This window comes from Penicillium crustosum (assembly GCF_028827405.1).
Source record: "Penicillium crustosum strain IBT 35664 chromosome Unknown utg000003l_segment0_segment0, whole genome shotgun sequence".
NCBI classification, from domain to species: domain Eukaryota; kingdom Fungi; phylum Ascomycota; class Eurotiomycetes; order Eurotiales; family Aspergillaceae; genus Penicillium; species Penicillium crustosum.
The window spans coordinates 629,123-650,689 of record NW_026623124.1 but is presented as its reverse complement, the minus strand read 5'-3'; the positions used below and the strand labels follow the sequence as shown (position 1 = coordinate 650,689).

Genomic DNA, 21,567 nt, shown 5'->3' with positions numbered 1-21,567 from the left:
ATATCTATCATACAGTATACCTAACCTTGGAATATACAGAAGCTCGTAGCTTATCGAGTCTCCCCACTAACCAAGATCACAACGCTACCCAATTGTCGCTTCAAGTCTTCCTTGCCAACATCGTGAGTATCCTCTACCTCACCCCACATATCAGTCTGCCAGGTCACCTCCAGACTCGACGCCTCAGCCGCCTCCTCAATGCCGAACTTTTTCGTCTCGGGTCGTTGAATATGGCGGAAGTTCTCACTCCATTCCACCACCAGGCGGACCGCGATGAGAAGACTCTTGGAAGCAAGGATTGCCCGCTCAAGGCCAGCCAGGTCATGTGCAGACAGTTCGGAAACCCAGGTGCGGATACTGTCTTTCGTACCCTTCGGCTGGGAGAGGGGGATGATGCTGTTGGCGTCGAGGATAGGAATGATTTCAAGGCCAGGCCAGACCTTGGTGGACAAAAAGCTCATGACGTTCCCCGCGATTCTCATTTGAATCTGGCGAAGAGACTCGATGGGCTTTCCGTCGTCCGTTGTCCGTTCCAACGCGTGCCGTTGTCGCTCGGGCTCCCAGCAAAGTAGTGTATCAGTATCTAGGTAACGCATGGCAGTGGTGATAATCTGTTTTCTAGTGATGCTGTTGCCCTCGGCATCTTCGCGGGCGATATCGGTGGCGCGGGCTGCGAGGGAGGTCATGGGGATAAGGTGGCTTCTGAGAGCCTGCTGGGCAGAGGTCATCACATCCCACTCCAGTGCAACAGCGTGGGCAAGGTGAGGCTTTGTGGAAGGGATAGATAAAACTTCTTTCGCCGGGGTTCTAACGGGTCGCTTATCAAGCAGGACTTGATATTCGTCTGTAGAAGTGAATATGTTAGCTGAAGAGTTATCACCAGACGAGATCACTGAGAAAGACAGCCAATGCCCATTTCGCTCATACCTGACTTTCCATGCACATGGACATCCTTCCAAAACCGCTTCTTCAGCGCAGCGGTGAGCTTGTATCGCGATGCTTCGCCCTCGGAAGCTGGGAGCTCTGCATCGCTGGATTGTGAAATGTCCTTGAATTCTGATGACGGGGTAGCCGGAGCTTTAGGAGGAGGGCCGTGTGCCGTCACTGGGTGTGCCACGGCTGATCTGAAGGGAGACGAGTGGATGCGCCGACATAACGAAACAGGATGACGGGCAGCGGCGAATAGCTGCGAGGGAAGCGCAGCGCGAGCAAAAGCGACCATCTCTTAAAAGAAGGGCCCTTGGCAATTGATTATATTAGAGAAAGAAAGGGTTGAAGGACGATTATTGGTTCCTGGATCCAAAGGAGTTGGGAACTCGAACATTTTGGCCCGGGAAGTCTTGGCTTGCCGCGCCACATCTTAATCCCAAAGGGGATCTGTACATATAAGTACTACTTAACTAGTTAACCAGTTAACTGGTTTAACTACCTGACTAGGTATCAAAGTACAATCTACATAGATTGTCTCGCTCATATACATAAGAAATGACAATTATCTGCTCATTTTGACACTATTTTCTTACCACACCCACACCTCTTTGGACTGGTTCTAGACCAAATCATCTGCATGGCTCATCTGCATGGCATCAGAATTGGAAACTATGACATGCCTTCCCTCCGAAGTAGCTTTACAAGATAGGGCTCTATTCTCGATATACATCCCTAGTCAAATAATATGCGTATATTCCAATCAATTAGAAATTATCTGCAGTTTGAGAAAGCAACGAGAAAAAGACTAAAAGTTCAGAATACCACCTCGCATCTAAGAAAAAGGACCAAAAAAAAAAGCTCTCACAGAAAACTCAGGGGAATCAAAGCTGAACAGCAAAATGAGACGCAAAGAGTCAAGCACAGAACAATCGCAAAACGACCTCCGCCCATGCTTTTGTAATTTACAAGAAGAGAAGGGGAAAAAGCCTCGATGATATCGAGACCACCATTTTGTTTTTGATAACCAGGCAATGTGCAGAGAAAAGAAAAACAATGGGCAGAAGTAAAGAAGCCAACCATAAAGTGATATATCACTGGTATCACTCATTGGTTAGAGGACTGATATTGGAGAGGAAGAGCGTTGCCACTTTGAAGCTCGTATCACACTCTCGGTAACTTGGCGACACAGGCCAAATAGACTGGGCAGAAGGTTTGGCGGGGAAGGATAAAGGTCAGGGCGGATCTAGAATCAAAGCAGAGCATATGGGTGTCGTCACGGCGTTTCGTCATGATATAAAGGGCCAAGTCAATGGGCTAGAAGTTCTCCCCTGTTCCCAGTACAACCAATGAGATATGGTAGACTATATCGAGGGGAAAGGGAACAGGGAATGGTTCTTCGGTAGGAGAATCGAAGAACTCATTTAATGAGATATTGCGGATAATACGGTTGCTTCATTCGATCGGCATCCGTCCGCTTCTTCATACGCTCAGCGTCATAATCATCGGCACCATCACGGCTACCCCATGTTGTCTGTAAAAAAAAACTCAAAGTCAGTCCAGGTCTGTATGTAAAAAGTATGCGAATCAAATCAGAAAGGCAGATGCGCGATCTACGGGGAAATAGGAGAATAGTGGGTAAACGGAGCAAGCGAGATGATCAAAGCGTTGTGATGCAGAGTTGTCATAGGAGGAAGGTTGCGCTTGGATACACTCGTATGCAGATAAGGAAAAAATAGGGAAAAAATAGGAAAAAAAACCAAAAATAGGGGGGAAAGTGAAAGATAAAAGGAGAATTAAAAAGAATTAAACATACCACATTCAATGTCATCACGGCATACATCTTAATCGCACCGTGTAAATAACCGAAGATGATGGAGACTGGTAGTAAGAACACATCGACGGGATAGCGAAGATAATGACCCAACAGCTTAATCCACTTGCTAGTGAAGATCCAGAGGTAGAGCATAGTCATAGATTGATCGTGGAATGACTCTCCCCACGATCCAGTCGCCTTGTGGCACAACCAGACCAGTAAAATGTCGCCTAAAAAGGCAGGCGGCGACAAAGTGGTCAGGTGAACGGCATAGGCACTCCAGGGTTGACGACTATAGAAAATGTTAGCTCTGTTCTGCAGGCGAAAAGTGATTTCTTTGTTTCTCCAAGGTCACACCACAGCCTTACACCTAGACTCGGAAAAGGTCTCTTTTTGATCCGATCAAAGAGAAAGGAGAGAAAAATACAAGACCGAGATGGAGGGAAAGGAAAGGTAAAAGAGAAGAAAGAGAAGGTAAGACAACTCCAAAAGGGAAAAAAAAAGTTGCACTCACTGCCAAATGTGCTTCTCGTGAAACATCGAGGTCAGATTGCTCCGCCAATTACTTCTGGACCAGCGGGCGCATTGCTTCAAGAAACGAGGGTTGTCCTCGAGAGTTGTCAGCACCTCCGCCTCTGGGTGGTACTGCATATAAGTTTCCCATCCGTGCGAGACCATCCAACGGGTGATAAAGTTATCATCGTCGGCGTTGAGTTGATACTTGCCCCACCACCACTCTTCATTGGTGAAAGCGTAGGTGAAGGCCTCATTCTGCAGAATTCGCGTCCGATACGCCACCGTTCGTCCCGACATGCAGGGAAGTCCACCGTCCACATGGGTAGTTGCGCCGCAGTCGAAGTTGCGTCGTTCCAGGTACAAGGCACCCAAGAAGCCCCAGAGGCGTTGTGAGAGGCTCGGCGCAATGGCCCGGCGCAATCGCTGGCAGGTCACCACACCACCATATTTCTCATCCTTTTCGAAGGGGGCTAGAATCCAAGGGAGCAAGGTACGTGGCCAGCTCACGTCGTCATCGGCGAGAAGAGTAATGGCGGTTCGGACCTCGGGAATGGCTTCGGTCATTTGACGGCGCTTGTTGGGGTGCTTGACAGTGAACAAACGGATGCGAGATTTCGATGCTGGCATGGCGCTCAGCATGCGCTCAGCCTTGGTGCGATTGGCTTCGATTGTCACCAAGAGCAATTCGAAGGGTTGATTGTCGAGAATTGTCCGGATCGTCTCCACCAGCTCATCGCCACAGCCCTCCAACGATGGAATGATCACCGTCACATCTTGCGATGTCAGTTTGGGATTCTCCGGTGGTGGGATTGGCTTGAATGACCAAAAGGAGAACAAGTTGAACACGAGCCGGGTATAACGATAGAGACTGGTTCCTGGTTAGCTATGTGGTAGTGGTCGGATTGAGCTCCCAGGCCTATACTCACAAGAGTGTGACGAATGCTCGCATAAATGGGAATGCCATGGTGTGAAACTCGACTGTCCCCACGTAACCCTAACTATTTTCTTTGGGGCAGATTCTCTTTTAGAGATGTAGAGGTATACAACATTCAAATGTGCTGTAGCTATTGACCAAGTCTGGTAGTCAATTGCCTCTGTCGGCTTCGTCAATCCAAGTCTTTAACGAATGTCAAGGAGACAATGCTTCCTTCAATTCCAAAGGAAAATAGAGAGGAAAAGGGAAAAGAAAAAAAAGGAAGATGAGTACTTTGATTGAGGGAGGGAGAGATTAAAGTAGGAAGAAAGGCAGCACATGCGAACTAAACAAAATAAATAGGATACTCTTGAATATAATATTTTAATATTTTAATATAAAATGATTAAAATGATTTAAATGATTTTTAAAAAAATAGTCCATAATAGTCAAATAGTGGTAAAATAATCGTAAAAATCCCTAAAATCACTAAAAACCAAAAGCCGAACTAAAAAAGCTATGCCCCAGTCTTGGTTGTCGTTTTGAGTGTGCTGCAGGTAGGTTTTGCCTCGTGCGTCAGAGACCCTGGATCTAGAGGCCGTCCATGAGTGGGGGATATTGGCGGCCCATGCAGAGTATTCATTTTACATATCTTACATACCGAGATATATTTATATTTATATACATAATATACATCTATAGATGTATATCTGAATGTACATACTTTATATCATGTGGACAAATATATATCAAATTCAAGGTTTCAAAAGGAAAATTACAAAGTTCAGCTTGCTCATGCTCAACATGTTCACCCTGTGGGGAACATATGCATGTACCTTTCTTGTTTTTTTTTTTTTTTGTTCGTCTTTTTACTTTTTTAATTTATACTAACTCGTTTAGTGATTTTAGTGATTTAGTGATTTAGTGATTTTACAGTAAAAAATAAGATCGTGGATAGGCAACGGTTTGGGTTGGATGCATAAGGGATACCTGATAGTTTGGTTCTTTCTAAGCAATGCAACCCTACGAAAGGTACTTTGTTCCCAGGTACCATAGAAATAATATGTATTATTATTATTTATATATCGGCAAAAAGGCAACACAACAATTCAAAATGGAGAACATATCCGATCATGCACGACTACACTCTTTGCCTCGGAACTCCAATGACTTGCCATTGGTGCTCAGGCAACCGGAACTCATGGCCACAGATCTGAGATATCTCTATTTATATATGCGCTCAGAATTTACGGAGTACGTTGGACCATATTCTCTAGCTTTGATAAAACGGTGATTTGTGGAACAATTGCGACTTTCTGACAATAACACACCATTCTAATTAGCGTGGTCCGCAGCAAAATGGAGTCCAGAGAAGATCCGCCAAAAGTACCCGGGCTAATAAGGCGTTCTATTTTTTTACCTCATTTCTTTTTTTTTCTGTACAGAGTAAGATTAAGCAGATTAAAACTAGCGTGCATATTGGTCGGAGCAAAGTGCCTAGGTGTAACTTGGAGTCGAATGCTTATTACATGTAGTACTACTACCTAACTCATAGTAGTACTAATAGTAGTACTATAGTCGTCCGTACTAGTCGTCCAAATGTTAAAAAAAGGTCAAGTGAAAAACAAAAAAATGCAAAAAACAAAAATACGGGTAACGGGTAATCCTGGTGGCGATCGCTAAAGGTGCCCGTGTAACAGCCTGTTCCTCTTCACAGTGGGGCAATACCCGGTATGCCCAGATTGGATTTTTATATAGGAATATTACTAAGAGTTTATAAAGATATGAGAAAATGGGGAAATTGAAGGCAATGGCCATGAGGGAAACGTATGAAAACGTGTCAAAAGGGCAAAAAAGGAAGGGAAAAAAAGAGCATGCCGACAGATCGCCTGATTGCGCGTTTAATGCCGAAGGGCAACCAGCTGCCTCGGTGGCGTGAAGGTAAATATCCCGGTCACGAGTATACTGGAATGTGAATGAAAGTGGAAGTGGAAGCGAACCTGGACCGTGCTTACAGTAGTATAATATAGTTAGTAGGATATAACTCATATTGGCATAAGAATTTAGTATCGAATATCGAATATCTAATATCCCTCACTAGGTATGTTGTGTATATACTATGCTATATCATTACCCTATTTTATACCTCCTACCCTATTTACTCTACTCCGTAGTTAGTTATACCACGTAGCATGTAGCATATGCTCAATCCAGACACATCCCCTTATGAAACCAGGATCATGATTGGTACCATCCTCACGAACCCGGTCATCTCCTTCCTTTCAGAGGTAACAACCGCTGACTTCGCGCCAGTGTGTCGCTTTGGCGTCTAACGGTGTTCCAGCCTTAGCGGAATGGGGGCACGGCCGGAGAGGATGGGATTAATGCATCTGCAAAAGGCCTAATATGGATATATCGTTGGTCGTGATCGTCCAAACTCGCAATCTGGTACTTTTGAGATCAATGGCTAGGACCTCTTCTCTTTTCATCGGGTTCTACAAGTGGTAATCCAACGTGTTTTTTTTTTTCCCTCTCTTTTCTATTTTCTTATCTGCAACAGTTCCATCTGGGTTCTCTGCATATGCAGATTCCGTACCTTGTATATTTAGCGTGCTGTGCTCTACTTTCTCCCGGCCGAGCCGATGAGGACTCTTTTTGAAAAGTACAAAATAGCCACGGTCTCCGACCGTGCCCAGATCACGTCTTGAGTGAAACAGACGCGTATCTCGGCTGCACGGACTCCCCGTAATGTATTGAACCCGCTTCAACTCCACCGGCAGCCGGGAATGGCCGGATTTTCTACTACACTTTTCAATATGATTTGTGAAAGGGGAGAAAGAGGGAGGGGGGGTTGTGGATTTCCGTGGGTTTACGCATAGACCCGAAGTCAGTCCGGGATATCAAATAAATGAGGTGGGGGCTAAACGGGATCCTCGACTGTCACGGGAAAAAGGGGCGATGACATGCAGTCGATCAGACCTTTTTTGCCTTTTTTTTGCCCTTTTTCCCTTCGGCCATACCCATTTTGAGATGATATTCTGTTACCCCATTCAGCTTTAGCTCAACTCTTCTATCGTACCTTAGGTGCCTAGTATTATTCAGAAATTTAGATCGGCTGTGGGGGGAGGGGGCAGGATTCGTAACTTTCTCAGTGGATCGAACAAAGATACTACTCCGTACATAAACCCATTGTGATATCCTGATTTTACCCCTCAGTTAGGAGAGAAAAAAATAAGTCCACATTGAAAACCCACATCACATCATACAATGTCTGAAAATCCGAAAATACCTAGGGAGTAGGTATACCTTGGTAAAGTATACTCCGTATATGGCAACGTAATAGCTGTAGGAGCTAGGACGATCGAGCTGTAGTTCCCGTGTAAATAGGATGATCTTGGCCGGGGTATCACTCTCTGATTCAAAAGTGGAAACATCCGTGCCATTCTAGCCGCTCTCTGGTGGGTTAGCTGCAGCAAATATGCCCTGGGCTTTTTGGTGGCTGGTCTCGGGATTATCGCCGACTTTGATTCTCCACTTGGTATTGAAAATACTGGTATTTTTTTCTTTTTTGAACGGTAAATTGTGTTTAGGAGAACACACGGCCGGCTTCTCCGTTTTAAAGCTACATACTCCGTACATTCATGGATATATATACGATATATATTCGATATCTGGATGGACACATGCAATTATATTGGTTAACCCTATCTCCTATAGCACTTTGACTTTGATGGCTTTGGTCATGAATTCTGAACTCTCGGTCCGACACTGCGGCTCTGGTGTAATTGCATCTTATAGACTCGTGGGCAGATCAGACGCATGTTCGTAAACGAACATGGCGAGCACCGAGCGCACGCTTATCTCCGTATTGCTGACAGTGCGCGTTACTCTTTCCTACTTTGTAGGTATTGACTACCGAGGTGAAGTCTAGCTACATGTAGTATATTCAATATATTATATAACTATTTAGTATGTTGTATACATTGTGTATATTTAGCATTGTGTATATTTAGTACATTTATTGATATGAGCCTCACTTGTACTCTCCTCTTTCATTTCTCTCTGGTCTCTCTTGTCTTTCCTTAGTTCCACCATTGTCATATATACATATATAACAGCTGTATCAATATCAAACCCTAGGATGTGAACCAAGAACTCTCCGAACTCGTCCCCCCCCTGCAAAAGGACAAAGATCGTAATCCCCTCGGCGCATCCTGACGTCAACTAAAACGATTTCCTGCCGTTCATGCAGCTGGGATAGACCGGGGATACGGAACAGCGGCAGAGACGCACCTGCTCATCAGGCATAGGACCGTGGTAGCGGAACTGCACCTCGTGCATCCCCCCGGCCACTAATGCGCTGCAGTTACCAGGAAGACCGTGGCCGAGAATAAAGGGAAATTAAAAATAAAAATACCGTTCTAGAACACACGTGCAGAAGCTCATTTACGCTATGCAGGGTACGTCTCCTCGGCGTTAGCCGTTGAAATAGGCCGTGCAAATTAGTCCACGGACATGGAGACGTTAGCCGTTTTGTTGACTTTTGATACATAGTATGTATTTCTAACCTGAGCCCATATTAAAGCTATTTTGGACTGTGTGATCAAGGCATAGCTAAACGGGGCATATCAAAGCATAAATCCATGAGCCATAAAAATGCGAGAAAAAAGAAAGAGTAAAAGGTTCAGCCCTATGACCTGGCCCTGGACCTGGATCTGGACCTGGACCTGGACCTCCTTACTTGGCAGATATCACACGTTCATTCCGGCTTCCATAGCCAGCCTGCAGGGTCAAAACAAGACTCGAAATCGACGCCACCGAACAACCCAATCGCCCCATAGAGGTCATAGTCCCCTTCCAAGCCTTCAACACCTCCAGAATCCGCATCGACCTCCTCATGCAGATCCCAACCCCCAGATCGGCATCCATTCCGCGTGAAGAAGATATGCACCTTGCATCTCTTGCTCTTCTCGTCTCCACTGTAGATATTCTCCGGCAGCTCAAACTCCATCCCCAACCCAACCGTCTCACCTACCTTAAACGCCGTAGTAAAATCCCGACCCCCAAATGAATCATTCACAAATCGACATCCATCATCCGAGAACACTCCCAACCCACCTCTCTCCCAACCAGGTGATCTCCATGACGGATAAGGCTGGGCAGCAAACCCAATGGAAAGCCCACTACAATCCTGGGGTGTCGGTCCCGCCCTCAGGGCTAATAATTTCACCTCAAAGTAGATGGTTTTCTTCTGCTCACGCACAAACGGCGAGTCCGCAGCCGGGAAGTACATGGGCAACTGGGTAAGAATGACACAATCCGCATTCCCATCAGCACTGTGTCCACACCAGCGACCACGTGCAACGGCCGAGACATGACCACGCAGCTCGGCTGGCTGCACGGGTCGAAGGTCGTAAGTCTGCACGTCATGATAGACTGCAGTTGAGGGCTGAGCTGGGAGCCAGAGGGGCACGGAGTCACAGAAATCATGGGCGCGCTGGGCGTCGTCTTCCGAGGCGTTCCCCGTGCCTGAAATTAGATAGCCGGTGATTGGGGGTGGTGGAAATGTGGCTGTGTCTGGGACTGCTTCTTGCCAGTTGTGATATGGAGGTGGATGGCCTGAGGCTGCAGTCTGTGGCTGGGTACCGGAGATCCCCCAGGATTGTTGTGATGCATCATAACTTGGCGGTAAGTCGTGGGGTTGGGACATTGTGTAGCTTTTCTTTGGTGTTACCGGGTAACAGTTTTTTTAAGGCTGGTGGTGCAGAGTCGGGGAGATGTAAAAGGTGAGATTTTGATTTTGATGCCAAGCGGAGGGGTGTGACTCCTTGACTTTGGGCTTCGTATTGGATTCTCTCATTCTGACAGTTTCACCTTTTCAAGAGTTTGGAATTGGACCGATTTCGTTTCTTTGGATTTGAGTGTTGGTTTTGGATTTGAATTCTCTTTTTAATTTACACACCTAGGTATACATAGTATAGAAGATTATATGTAGATATATATATCTAACCATCTAACCATCTATAAATCGACAGATCAGAAAAAAAAAAAAACAAGAAAAGCACTAAGAATAGCCATAGCCAATAGCCCCCAGGTGGGTTTCAGCTGCAGCCAATGCACATTCGGAATTTCTTCGATTCTCGACTGTGACTGCTTTTTATCTTTTCCTTTCCATTTTCTTTCTTTTTCTTCTTTTTCTTCGTGTTTTCCTTTGGCCGTGGGCCTTTGTCCCTCGTTTTTGTTTCTCTGCTTGACTTGCGACTTGCGACTTGCGACTTGCGACTTGCGACTTACGACTCACTCACGTCCCACGTCTCACGTCTCACGATTCATGATTCCTTGATCCCCGGGCTATTTCCTAGTCCAATGTCACTCGCTTCTTTTCAGATCAGACATTCGCTCAACCAGTTCAACGCCAATGGAGGCCTCCACAAATCCGCCCCGCAGGGCCCGTCGATCATCCATCTCGGACCACATCCACCGCGTCTTTAGCAAATCCAAGGATGTAAGTGAACCACAGTAAAAAAAAAGTGGAGGAACTTCATTTGACCCCTTGAAGAAACGCCACAGTCAAAATGGTGAATTTGTTCCCCCGGTTCCGTTTCAAGCCCGCGAAGCTCTCGCACATGAGGCAGCAACCGACGATAATTCTCATACGAGACACTCTCTGTACGATGAGACAGGGCCCAGCTCGCTCTCTTACTCCACCAACTCTCGCTTGCCCTCCACCGGTACACCTGGCTCAAGTCTATCAGTCGCAAACGGGGCCCCTGTAGAGGATGAGACTCCGACCCAACAAATGACGCCCTTGCCTAACCATCCCAGCGCAGATGTAGACAATATCTGCAAATCGCCAACCTGGGAAAAACCTAAAAAGAAAGAAAAGCGAGTCACAAAGCGCCTGGAAGCCGAGAGAAAGGAATTTGAGAAGCGCTTGCTAGCACTGGAGGATGCCCAATCCAAGGCCGACCCCGGAGTCTATGGAAGATCCTCTCGCCGCTTGACCAAGAAACAACCCGTGAGCAACTCAAGCCGAAGCTCCAGTGCAAATTCAGAACGTCCGAGATCGTCAAGTGGCCTGTCCTCGATTTTCCGGCGTTCACGCCGGAATTCAAATTCGAGTGAGCAAGATTCTCCGTCTGCCGAGTCTAGCCAGCTGAGGACTGATACGAACCCACCATCTCTGCCTTTGACTCTACCGGAAAGGTTTGGAACGGCCATCACCCGGGAGCTACAGTCCACGCATGGCACCGCACTAAACCTATCCGCTTCGCACAAAATCTCCAACCCAACCCAGAATAACCGGTTGCACGCCTCGGCAAAGTCTGATGATCTCCGTGAGAACTGGAGAATGGCTGAAGCCTGGAAGACAAAGGATGGACGTGAAACCAATCGGTCAGTGTCAGAGCAGATTCCCAGCCGTACTCGGTCCATGATTGGAAAAGGTACTCGAAACGGCAAGACACTAGCATCGGGCGATCTGGACAGGAAGTTGTTTTCTGCAGCTCTGAAGCATGACCGGAAGAGTGTGCCCGCGGCAGGTAATCCCCTTGATCGTGCGACTCGCAATGACCGTTCTGGCAGGGCTTCTAGCATGCCGATGTCGCAAAGCATGAGCCAGCCCAACTTCTATTCATCCGGTCATCCTGATTCGCCTGCTCAAGTTATCACGGCTCGTCAGTTGCAGGAGTTAACACCTCCAGAAACTCCCGACAATCCGCCGAGTCCATCCAGTGCCAGGCCGTATCCACCACCACTCAGCCCAGCACTAATACTTGCTAGGAAGAGTCGAGTGGATCCCTTCCCGCGAGCATACAAGTCGTCTCCCCTCGCGCTGAATCCTGCAAATACGGCTGAATCGTCCCAAAATGATTCCAGGATTCCAAACCCACCGACAGCACAAAACCTTGATGCAAAGCCACCCCAGTCCATACAATCCCCCGCTCAACCTCATCCCGAGGATCGGGGAAGAAGCCGATTACCTATCGCTTCATCGCATACCCCCAAGCGAACTTCAAGCCGTTTCAAGGAAGACTTCCAAGAAACTCCACAGTCGATTGAACTGCCACAGATCCCAGTCAAGAGCGACAGACGGAGTCTCGAAATTCGGAGAATGCCAACCACGTCAGACGATACCCTAAAAGACATTCCGGCGTCTACTTTCCAGGTAACCGTCAGATCTCCATTGCATACAGGAAGTGTTTCACCTGGCGAGAGAAACAACCAAACGTCTAAAGACCTGTCGGATGATAATTATATTGTTCCTGCGAGATCTCCCCGTCGAGCTTCTCGCACTTCCACCGAACTCCCTGGAAACATTCTTGCTATTGGAGGACCCGGAGGATTCATACCAGGACATAGCCGCAGTCCTTCGTACACCTCCTCTCATGACGGCCATTCAAACTATGATACTGCTGACGAAGATGCACCTGAATCTCCTGAATTCAAACGAAATTCGCTGACTCGCGTGGATACCACTCCCTCGGCCTCTGCTGCTGAAACTTCAGTCGCACAGGAAGCTCCCGTCAGCCCCCTCATTCAAGCCAGTACACAGCCAGGTATCCAATCTGGCATCCAACACGGCACCCAGTCCATCACGCAACCTGACATCCAACCTAGCACCCAACCCAGCACCCAGCCTATCTTACAGCCTATCCAGCAGCCCGCCTCTCTCCCCAATGGTTACCGGGGCATACAACCTGGCATACAACCTGACACTCAGCCCGACTTTCATCCTAGCATGCAGCCCAGCACCCAACTGGGTACCCAATCTGGCAGCCCCCAACCCCGTCCAGGTCCCATGAGCATCCTCAAACGAAGATCCCAAAAAGCGAAAGCAGCCCGCACCCCACAAACCATCGCCAAGATCTTCGTAATCTGCTGTCGCTGCAAGTACTGGCACGACCTACCTTCCGAAGTCTACGCGCGTCTCGCCTGCCCCGAGCGTCTGGGGTCAGATTCCAAGCTGGGTGGATCCCGCTCCAAGAAACAACCCGACAGTGGTACCCACAAGCTGACCGGCTCACGATCGCTGCCATTCGGTCAATTACCAGCTCCCCATGCTACCCAGGGCACGCCCGATCTACGGCCTGCGCCTCTTACTCCCCGGAAGGTGACCTGCTGCTGGTGTGGACATAACATGAGCCGGTCTTGTTGTGAGGGTTGGACCACTGTTGTTGAGATGCGTGAGCGTCACCACTGAGTGCGATGGGCTCCACGACATTGATGACACTTATTGAAAAAAATCTGAAAGCCACCTATGATATGAACGACTATCATGATGTTATGATCTTCTTTTTTCCCCTCTCTTTCTAGTTTCATGTCTTGTGTTTGGGATTTCTGTATCTGCACTCATGTCCTTGATGGTTACGATCTTTGGGCTATCTTACAGACAGTTTCCCATAGAGTAATTGAATCAAATGTATGTGAATTGAAGCATGACTCTAATCAAATCTACGCGTACTCGACTGTAAATGTATTCGGTGACTACCTAGGTGACTAGCTCTACCATTAAAGAGGGAGTGAGTAAACACCCCTAATGTATTCCGTGGGACTTGTAAGTGACTATAATGCCCAAACGCTTAGCCACTTGTCAAAGAACACACACGAGAAAGCCCCGTTTGATTTGGGCGTGGATCTGCATGGGCCTCAACAATGTTGATGTCTCATGCATGGGCACCCGGGTTGCTACGGAACCCTCCCCCTATGCTGTCACATGGAGGTTACGGTGAAAGGGTGGGTGGGAGGTCGAGAGGGAGAGGGCTGGGGGGCGAAGAGAAGAGAGAAGAAGAGGAAGAGGAAGAAAGGTGGGAGGGGGCCTCTTATAGGACCACACCCCAGGTTCCTTCCTTAAATTGACACTCTCCAACACACCTTCCCTCATAGTCCTATATCCCCCATGTCACCCAATTTATACTCTCTTCCTATAGAAAGCAAGCCCCTTCTTCTTCTTCTTCTTCTTCTTCTTCTTCTTCTTCTTCTTCTTCTTCTTCTTCTTCTTCTTCTTCTTCTTCTTCCTCTTCTTCTTCTTCTTCTTCATCCTCTTGTTCATCCTTGTCCCCCCGGGGAATCCTTCCGACTCTTCAAGATGACCAGCAGAAAGAGCCCACGTTCACCACCTTCCTTTCTCACGTTACATGTCTCTCATTAACCAGGCCGTCATTGTCGATATCTTCATGGATTATAGATGTTCGGTGAGGCATTACTAGTAGGACCCAAGGACAGTGGCACCTGTTCCTCAGTATTTTGGCCTTTTTCTCGCTTGATATCTTGTTATATTGTTATATTAATAGCAGTATTACCACAGATGAATCGAATGACTCAGATGTAGATACCATGCCCTTGACTCGTTCAGTTTGTAGACATCACCTCGTTTGCCTATGGAGGCAAAGGTGATATAGGGAAGTTCCAGGAGCCTAGCAGCCCAGAAACGCTTGGTGCAACCTTCTCCTCCAATACCTCTCTATACTGATGGCGATGAAAAGTATTTCCTGGTTATATGGGTAATTTTTACCTTGATTTCCAGGCAAAATGTGGGATGGAATTGTTACAAGGTTCACGCTGGATGCTGATGTTATGTTATGCATTCTTGTATGAAGTTTCAAAGGACATGTCACAATAAAGATTGAAAATTTTCATTTCTTTTTGAGTTCTGTTAGTCAATCCATTCATTGAGAACAGTCGTGAGAACAGTCTTGATAGATAGTATATCCCCCACACCTCAAAGTGGCAGAAAATTGGCGGTAGAGACATGCTGAGTCATCGTTCTTTATTTTTCCCGCCTTTTCTTTTTTTTTTTTTTTTCCAACTTCCTCTGGACACTCTCTGGACACCCAGTGGACATTCAAGCCATCCCTCGGAATTCAATGCTATTCTGATCTATGGTGTCTATCAATCCATAACTATAAACTAACCCAATTACAGATATATATCAACTCCCAGACACGTTCTGTCACCTGCAACTCCTCAATCCAGCTGCCCCAGTCCATTTGGACATGCTCAAGGGCTCTCCTTCTGGAGAACAGTTACCACAGCGCTACGTCTTGTGGCCGTGACCGACTGGAGCTGGATTGCGAGCTGGGTACTCTCGGGTACTCATGCTCACTTTTGAAATACAAAAGTTGCCAGAGCAAGCAAAGGGCCTTCATAGTTCATGTTATACTTGCTCGAGTCTTTCCCTTTGGGAATTTCACTTTGTCTACGAGAGCATGACTCCTTGCGCATCTACATTCATCAGTTTAGATCGAATCGAATCTATTGCTTTCCCACGTATCTATCTTTCTCCCAAAACTACAGCTTGCTCTTCGAGTCACCAACAATATTCACAACAACCTTTCCCCAAGTTTCTCTCCCACCCAATGCCTGCAAAGCCCTGGGCACACTCTCCAACCCAACAAAGCTCTCATCCTTGAACGCTGTTCCCCTGAACTTCCCCTGCTTAACAAGGTCAAAGATTCCTTGCCAAACCTCACCCACAGTCTCCGTCTCAAACTTGGCATACTGCCCCCAATGCAAGCCAACAATACTCACATTCTTCAACAGCACCCGATTCAGCGCAACCTTCTCAATCTTTCCTGCCGCAAACCCAATAACCAACAACCGCGCATTCCACGCCACACACTTCAAACTGGTCTCAATCATCCCAACAGGATCATAAACGATATCCACCCCAGCAGCCCCATTTCCCTTCCTATTCTCCTTGCAAATCCCCTTCACAATCTCCGGCCACGCCTTATTGGTGTAATCAACCACATAATCTGCCCCAAACTCCTTAGCAATCACCCTCTTCCTCTCGGTTCCGGCAGTAGCAATAACAGTCGCTCCCATAGCCTTAGCAATCTGCACAGCAGCAAGTCCGACTCCACCCGCAGCCGCATGGACAAGAACCCAGTCCCTGGCCTTCACGCCAGCTCGCTGCACAAGACCGCCATACGAGGTCGGCGCCGTGACGAATAGGCCCGCGGCATCTTCAAAGCTCCACCCCTCCGGTATGGGGAGGAGGGTTTGCTCTGCGGCTAGGACATGTGTGGCGTAGGCTCCTTGTGTAGCGCCGAAGACACGGTCACCGAGCTTGTAGCGGTTGTTTGGGGAGGTGGGCACGGCGATGATTGTGCCGGCGAATTCAGCGCCACCGATCCAGGGAAGCGGCGGTTGGTTTTGGTATTTGCCTTGGATTTGGAGGATATCGAAGAAGTTTGTGCCGGCTGAGTGGATTTCGATGAGGTATTTGTCCGCTGTTGGGGTTGGGGTTGGGACGGTTGTTACTTTTAGGTCTAGAGGGCCCTATAAGTGGGTGGTTAATTTGGGGTTGGAGTTTGGGATTGGGGGTTGGCTGTAGGTACCTTGACGTATTCGCTGACTTGGACGGCACGCATTTTGATGGTGGTCAGAATGTATATTGGGATTGAGGTGATAAGTTCTGAACTTTTGGAGTGAAGACCTCGGGAGATTGAAGGGGATGTTCAAATAAAAAGAGCTCTGGAAGGGGCGCATGGGGTTTCCCCGCAAGATGCCGAGGTTCCTCTTCGGGTAACTAATTGGGTCTTGGCATTTATAGAACACTTGGTCTATTTGTGTGATATTGATATAAATAGTATACATGGGGTTTGCGTAAGCCTTGAATGGTCTTATATGGTTGGCCTAAGGTTACATTAGAACCGTTGTATGTAAGGACACTCTGATGGGTTCTGCATGTTCTTTCATATTAGATGTATGTGAAGGGTAATATGCATAAACAGTACAGAAGCTTTTTTAGCTTTTTTTTTTATATATAAATGAAGATAGTATACATATGCATAATATAGATGCGTCAATCTTAATTAATCAATAGGTATCAATATATACAGTTTCCTTTTCATCCAAACTCCCCCAAACCAAAACATAATCGGGTATGACAAAACAAACAACCACCCATATTTCACACAAAAAGGTATCGAGGTAACAAGGTATCAATGTATCACAGGTATCACAGGTATTTAACAGAAAGAAGAGCGTCAGTGCAAGTTATAACCTAGTATCCAATGCCCGGAGGCTTCTGCACATAATGGTCATGGCCCATGTAAGGCATGATTGGAGCACACATCACCGAATGAGGCCCACCGGACTGGGTATGCGGCGGCGAGGCCATAGGATGCGAGTGGCCATGAGGCTGGGTATGTGGGAGCATCTGCTTCCTATCATGTTCGGGCCGGGCAGACAGGTGGCCAGCCATATCATACTGCAACGACATAGCACGCTTCCAATTCTTGGCATCATAGGCATGAGGGTACTCTGGTACCTCACCGTAGTGGTGGTGGTACTGGGGATGGTAGAGTTGGGCTTGTGGAAGGTAGCCGTTCATCGACGGCGTCATGGGAGCAGCCGTGGACTGGGGGATGGCTGGGGGAGTGATAGCTTCAAAAGGCAGCGAGTACCACTGAGATGGGTTGAGGCCATAGTCTACTGAAACAGCACGGGGTGTCCAGCCAATGCTGCCGGGGGTCGTTGCCGTGCCTGGGCTTGGGAGGCACGATTCGGGTGAGAGTGGGTAGGCTGGGTAGGATGGAGCCACGGCGGAGGTTGTGTTCAGCATGAGACCTTCACCGATTGGGGAGGTGTGGGAGTGGTCAAAGGATGTGCTTGTTGGACTGAGTTCTGAATAAGAGACGGCTGTTGTGCGGTCTGGAATGAGGATATGTTCGCCGGAGGGGCTTGGGGTGAGTTGTTGGATCATTGGAGAGCTCCATTTCTGGTCCTGGTCTGGGACGGGATGTCCGTAGTTGGGTTGTGTCATGGGCCATTCATGGCGGGTTGGTGTCTCTCTTGTTGGTAATGATGGTAGTGGTCTTTGAATGGTGGATGCTTTGCGGTTCGCATCCTTGTCTGAATCTTGGTCTTCTCCAGATGCTGCAACCAGACTCTTCTTTCGGGTCTGGCGGGATGGCTTGGTCACTCGCCATTTCTTCAGTCTGCTTCGTAGTTGGGTTTCACTGGATGTGTTAGTTGATAGTCCATGATAGAGTCCATAATAGAGTCCGGATATCGGTATCGGACAGGGAATATGAACATGAATGTGTACACACCTAGGATTGAAATCATCGGTACGTATCTGCTTGATAACTTGCTTCAAGGGCCATTCGTCTTCCATATACAACTTGGAAATCAATGCCTTCTTCTTCTCCCATACATCGGATGAGATGGATGTCTTCATTGTTGACGCACAGTCCAGGGGAGAGTGGAAAGGGGGGGGAATAGTTAACGAAGATCGAGGTGATCAACAAAAAACAGACAGGAAACGGGCGAGACGACGATTATTATATGTGAAGAGGAATAAATAATAAAAATATAAAAATATAAAAAAAAATAGAATAAGGTGAGTGGTTTGTTAGGGCCACACCTAACCCATCTCCCATCTCCCATCCACCCAGTTCCCAGTTCCCACTTCTCACCTCTCACCTCCACATCTCCATTGTCTCGGTTCTGTCATTATGGAACCCTACAGCACACAATCTATCCATTGGGGATCCATTGGGTCTTAGCGTCCGTGGCGTCCAGCACGCGGGCGATCATCAACGAGATTCGCAAAGCAAACTCCATTGGTTATAGATCTCGACGATCAGGGCGATGTCATTACTCCAAGTGGAGCACATCACCCAAGCGGAACAGCTCACCTACTAGGTCTTACTATCCCCAGTTGAGTGCTTGGCGCGTTGGAACAAAGCGGATATGGGAATTCGATTGATCATCTCCCTCTCTACGGTGTACGGGCTTTGAATGTTTCTTTTCTTTTCTTTCATTCACGAGGTGACCTATCGAGATGATATTCAGATCCATGTGTTAGGTCCATTTACCCGATTAAGTCCGACGAGAATGGGTGAAATCCCAGCAGAACGGTCCGTACGAAGACAACACGGCCTATAGTTCCCCAGGAGTGATTTACTGTGCATTGGGACCCGGTTCAAGGCCCCAGTTTTATCCCAATACGGTCATACTCCAACCCAGATAAGCCCTCCTCTCACCCGCGGATGGCGTCTTAGGCCTTATGGTCGCCGATCACCGCCACCTCGGGATCCTCTCAAATGGACGGTACTGACGGTTCCGACGGTTCTGCACCGGACGTCTATCCAAAAGCAGAGGCCGTTGACTCCAAACCCTTTCTGTCCACTGGAGATAACCATGTGCTACAAATTCAATTCCGAGAAAAGCAGAATCATGTGGTGAAATCCAGCATTCGAAAGGGCCCGCATTACTATAGGAAAAGAGCGGTGCCTATCCCCCAGACCACCAAGGCGCCTATGCTTTTTTTCTTTTCATTTCTTTTCATTAATTTTTTTTTTTTTTTTTTTACGGCTGGAAGTGAACCCGCTAAGGCATATGGTGTCAGAACTAGTGCAAAGCCCCCTCTTGACTTACACCAATGGTGACAGGCCCGTGGAGTACCAGTTCGTGCGAGTGCCAATCGATCTGGCAAAGTGATCGGCGACGATCTGCCCGGAGGGTACTCAATTGTGGATTTATTGACCTTCACGTTGGTGACAATGCTGGGTTCCCCCTTTAAACGGGATTATTCAAACCAGCACGGAGTACGGAGTACCAAGTAATCGACAAGAGAAAAATATGAGAGACATTCAACATCCAAAGATGCACGGTCCCGACACTGCATGAAAAGCCAGTGCCAATCATTACTTGCGTTCCTCGACCTGCATATGTCACATCTCGCGCGAACTGCAGATGTCCGGCTTCGGCTGTTGGATCTCCCATCTCCCCATCTCTGGTCCATCTCCAGGCCATCTCCATATCTTCACCTTCACCCATGGGTGAGAATTTCTTATTCCGTCCCCATCCGCTACTTCGGGAATGAAAATCTGGAGAAATGCCGACTTCTGATCTGAGATATTACTGTCATTGGCCAGATATGAAAAAAAAAACCCCCTCTCTTTGTTTTCTAACATATTATAAGCTACTGCTCCATATTCAATCTCGGGACTCCAACGAGGCAATGAGACATCCGATAGCGCAATCGGCATTTGCTCACCCGCGCGCCTCCAAACTAAAAGGGAGAGATCCCTTTGACATGTCTACAGCCGCCCTACAAAGAAATATCTGTTGTTCTGGGCCTTATGGTTTTATCTTCTCTCTTTTTTCTTTCTCTCCCCGGTCCAATAACGAAATGCCATCTATCTATCTACAGCTTGTCAAAATATCACAACATACTTCGGACAGGGATAAATCAAGTCAATGATGTAAATTGTATCGAGATCCCCGGATCACCGTGGATCTGCTGCACCTCCAACGAGGTACTTTCCAAAAGCTTAATGAAGTACGGAGTCTCTCCGCGAAAGCCCTAACTTGCTCCCTATTCTCCTCTCACCCGAGTTCGGGGGAGACATTTGGAAGATCAGTGGATCCCTGACTCCAACAAGTCAAACTCACGTCAAATCAACAAATCAACGTGCACATCGGTAAATACTCGGTGACATTCCCAATATCTCCTTTGCACCCACTTTTTTTTCTTCTTGAGATCATGTGCAAGAAACGTGCTCCGTATCCGAGGCGTATCTCAGGCTGGACTGCAGAATGAGGCTCCACTTCCTACTTCCTCATGGTTCACGTTGTCTCCACCATTACTTCAACCACGCGGTCGCTTTCAATATCCTTCCAAGGTTGATCGGAGAACACTTACCGAGGTAAGTGAGAATTGGCTTTGGGGAGGGGAGATCGACCCATGGTCCTCATTGGAGTATTTTGAAGATATCAGACAAGAATAGGGGGAAAGCCGAGATGATCGCCATTTGTTTTCTTCATGATAATTTCCATGGATGCATATATATTATACTACCTAGGTATATTATACTATATTTACATAAATACATTAAGATAGTTATACAGATATTAAAATAGGACAGACAACATGAAGACCGGATTCACTATTGAGTACCAACTACACCGTACTACTACTCCATACTACTCCATCCACGATGTAACATGGCTTCTCCTACTCCACTGCAACCTACTCCGTATGTACAATAACAATAGACAATTCCCCGGTTCCCACGCTATTGATATTAATATATAAAGATCAAACTAAATCCCAATAGCCTCTGAGATCCAAGGGTCCGACAGTTGGAGTCAAAAAGATCTGCCTATGCCGACCCAGGATGGATGCCGGCCCACTCGTCTAGTTAAGGATAATCTCCGGCAAATAGACTATTGATTTGAAAATTAATTAGTGCGGATTTGCGTGGATATGAGTCTATTTCTGCCAATTGATTTCTATTATCTTGGGGTAATGTAGGATTTTAACACATTTGAATGGGAAAAGAATAGAGTATAAGGAAAAAGTCATGAATAAAGACAGCTAATCAGAAGAGAAGAAGAAAAAAAAAAACCATTATAACATCTCAAACGCCTAGATTAT

At 47.2% G+C, this 21,567-nt stretch overlaps 7 protein-coding genes across 7 annotated transcripts; 1 reads left to right on the top strand and 6 right to left on the bottom strand.

Annotated features, from left to right (window-relative positions):
- Positions 1-50: 50 nt before the first annotated feature.
- Positions 51-1,222, bottom strand: N7487_007317 (ATP synthase complex assembly protein ATP12; the record flags this gene model as incomplete). The annotated part of the gene is made up of 2 exons (XM_056875047.1): positions 51-844; positions 928-1,222. 2 exons carry the CDS (start codon positions 1,220-1,222, stop codon positions 51-53), a joined length of 1,089 nt encoding a protein of 362 aa, XP_056727235.1.
- Positions 1,223-2,347: 1,125 nt separating this feature from the next.
- N7487_007316 (glycosyltransferase family 2 protein) lies at positions 2,348-4,223 on the bottom strand (the record flags this gene model as incomplete). The annotated part of the gene is made up of 4 exons (XM_056875046.1): positions 2,348-2,461; positions 2,744-3,035; positions 3,258-4,127; positions 4,186-4,223. The coding sequence occupies 4 exons, from the start codon at positions 4,221-4,223 to the stop codon at positions 2,348-2,350; spliced, it is 1,314 nt and encodes a 437-aa protein (XP_056727234.1).
- Positions 4,224-8,931: 4,708 nt separating this feature from the next.
- On the bottom strand, positions 8,932-9,882 carry N7487_007315 (SSH4 family protein; the record flags this gene model as incomplete). Its single annotated transcript, XM_056875045.1, has 1 exon — positions 8,932-9,882. One exon carries the CDS (start codon positions 9,880-9,882, stop codon positions 8,932-8,934), a length of 951 nt encoding a protein of 316 aa, XP_056727233.1.
- Positions 9,883-10,526: 644 nt separating this feature from the next.
- N7487_007314 (uncharacterized protein) lies at positions 10,527-13,374 on the top strand (the record flags this gene model as incomplete). The annotated part of the gene is made up of 2 exons (XM_056875044.1): positions 10,527-10,677; positions 10,732-13,374. The coding sequence occupies exons 1-2, from the start codon at positions 10,591-10,593 to the stop codon at positions 13,372-13,374; spliced, it is 2,730 nt and encodes a 909-aa protein (XP_056727232.1). The 5' UTR covers positions 10,527-10,590.
- A 721-nt stretch (positions 13,375-14,095) lies between these two features.
- Positions 14,096-14,374, bottom strand: N7487_007313 (uncharacterized protein; the record flags this gene model as incomplete). The annotated part of the gene is made up of 2 exons (XM_056875043.1): positions 14,096-14,252; positions 14,304-14,374. 2 exons carry the CDS (start codon positions 14,372-14,374, stop codon positions 14,096-14,098), a joined length of 228 nt encoding a protein of 75 aa, XP_056727231.1.
- Positions 14,375-15,461: 1,087 nt separating this feature from the next.
- N7487_007312 (NADPH:quinone oxidoreductase family protein) lies at positions 15,462-16,546 on the bottom strand (the record flags this gene model as incomplete). The annotated part of the gene is made up of 2 exons (XM_056875042.1): positions 15,462-16,454; positions 16,514-16,546. 2 exons carry the CDS (start codon positions 16,544-16,546, stop codon positions 15,462-15,464), a joined length of 1,026 nt encoding a protein of 341 aa, XP_056727230.1.
- A 635-nt stretch (positions 16,547-17,181) lies between these two features.
- N7487_007311 (Clr5 domain-containing protein) lies at positions 17,182-18,360 on the bottom strand (the record flags this gene model as incomplete). The annotated part of the gene is made up of 2 exons (XM_056875041.1): positions 17,182-18,139; positions 18,233-18,360. The coding sequence occupies 2 exons, from the start codon at positions 18,358-18,360 to the stop codon at positions 17,182-17,184; spliced, it is 1,086 nt and encodes a 361-aa protein (XP_056727229.1).
- Positions 18,361-21,567: the final 3,207 nt, after the last annotated feature.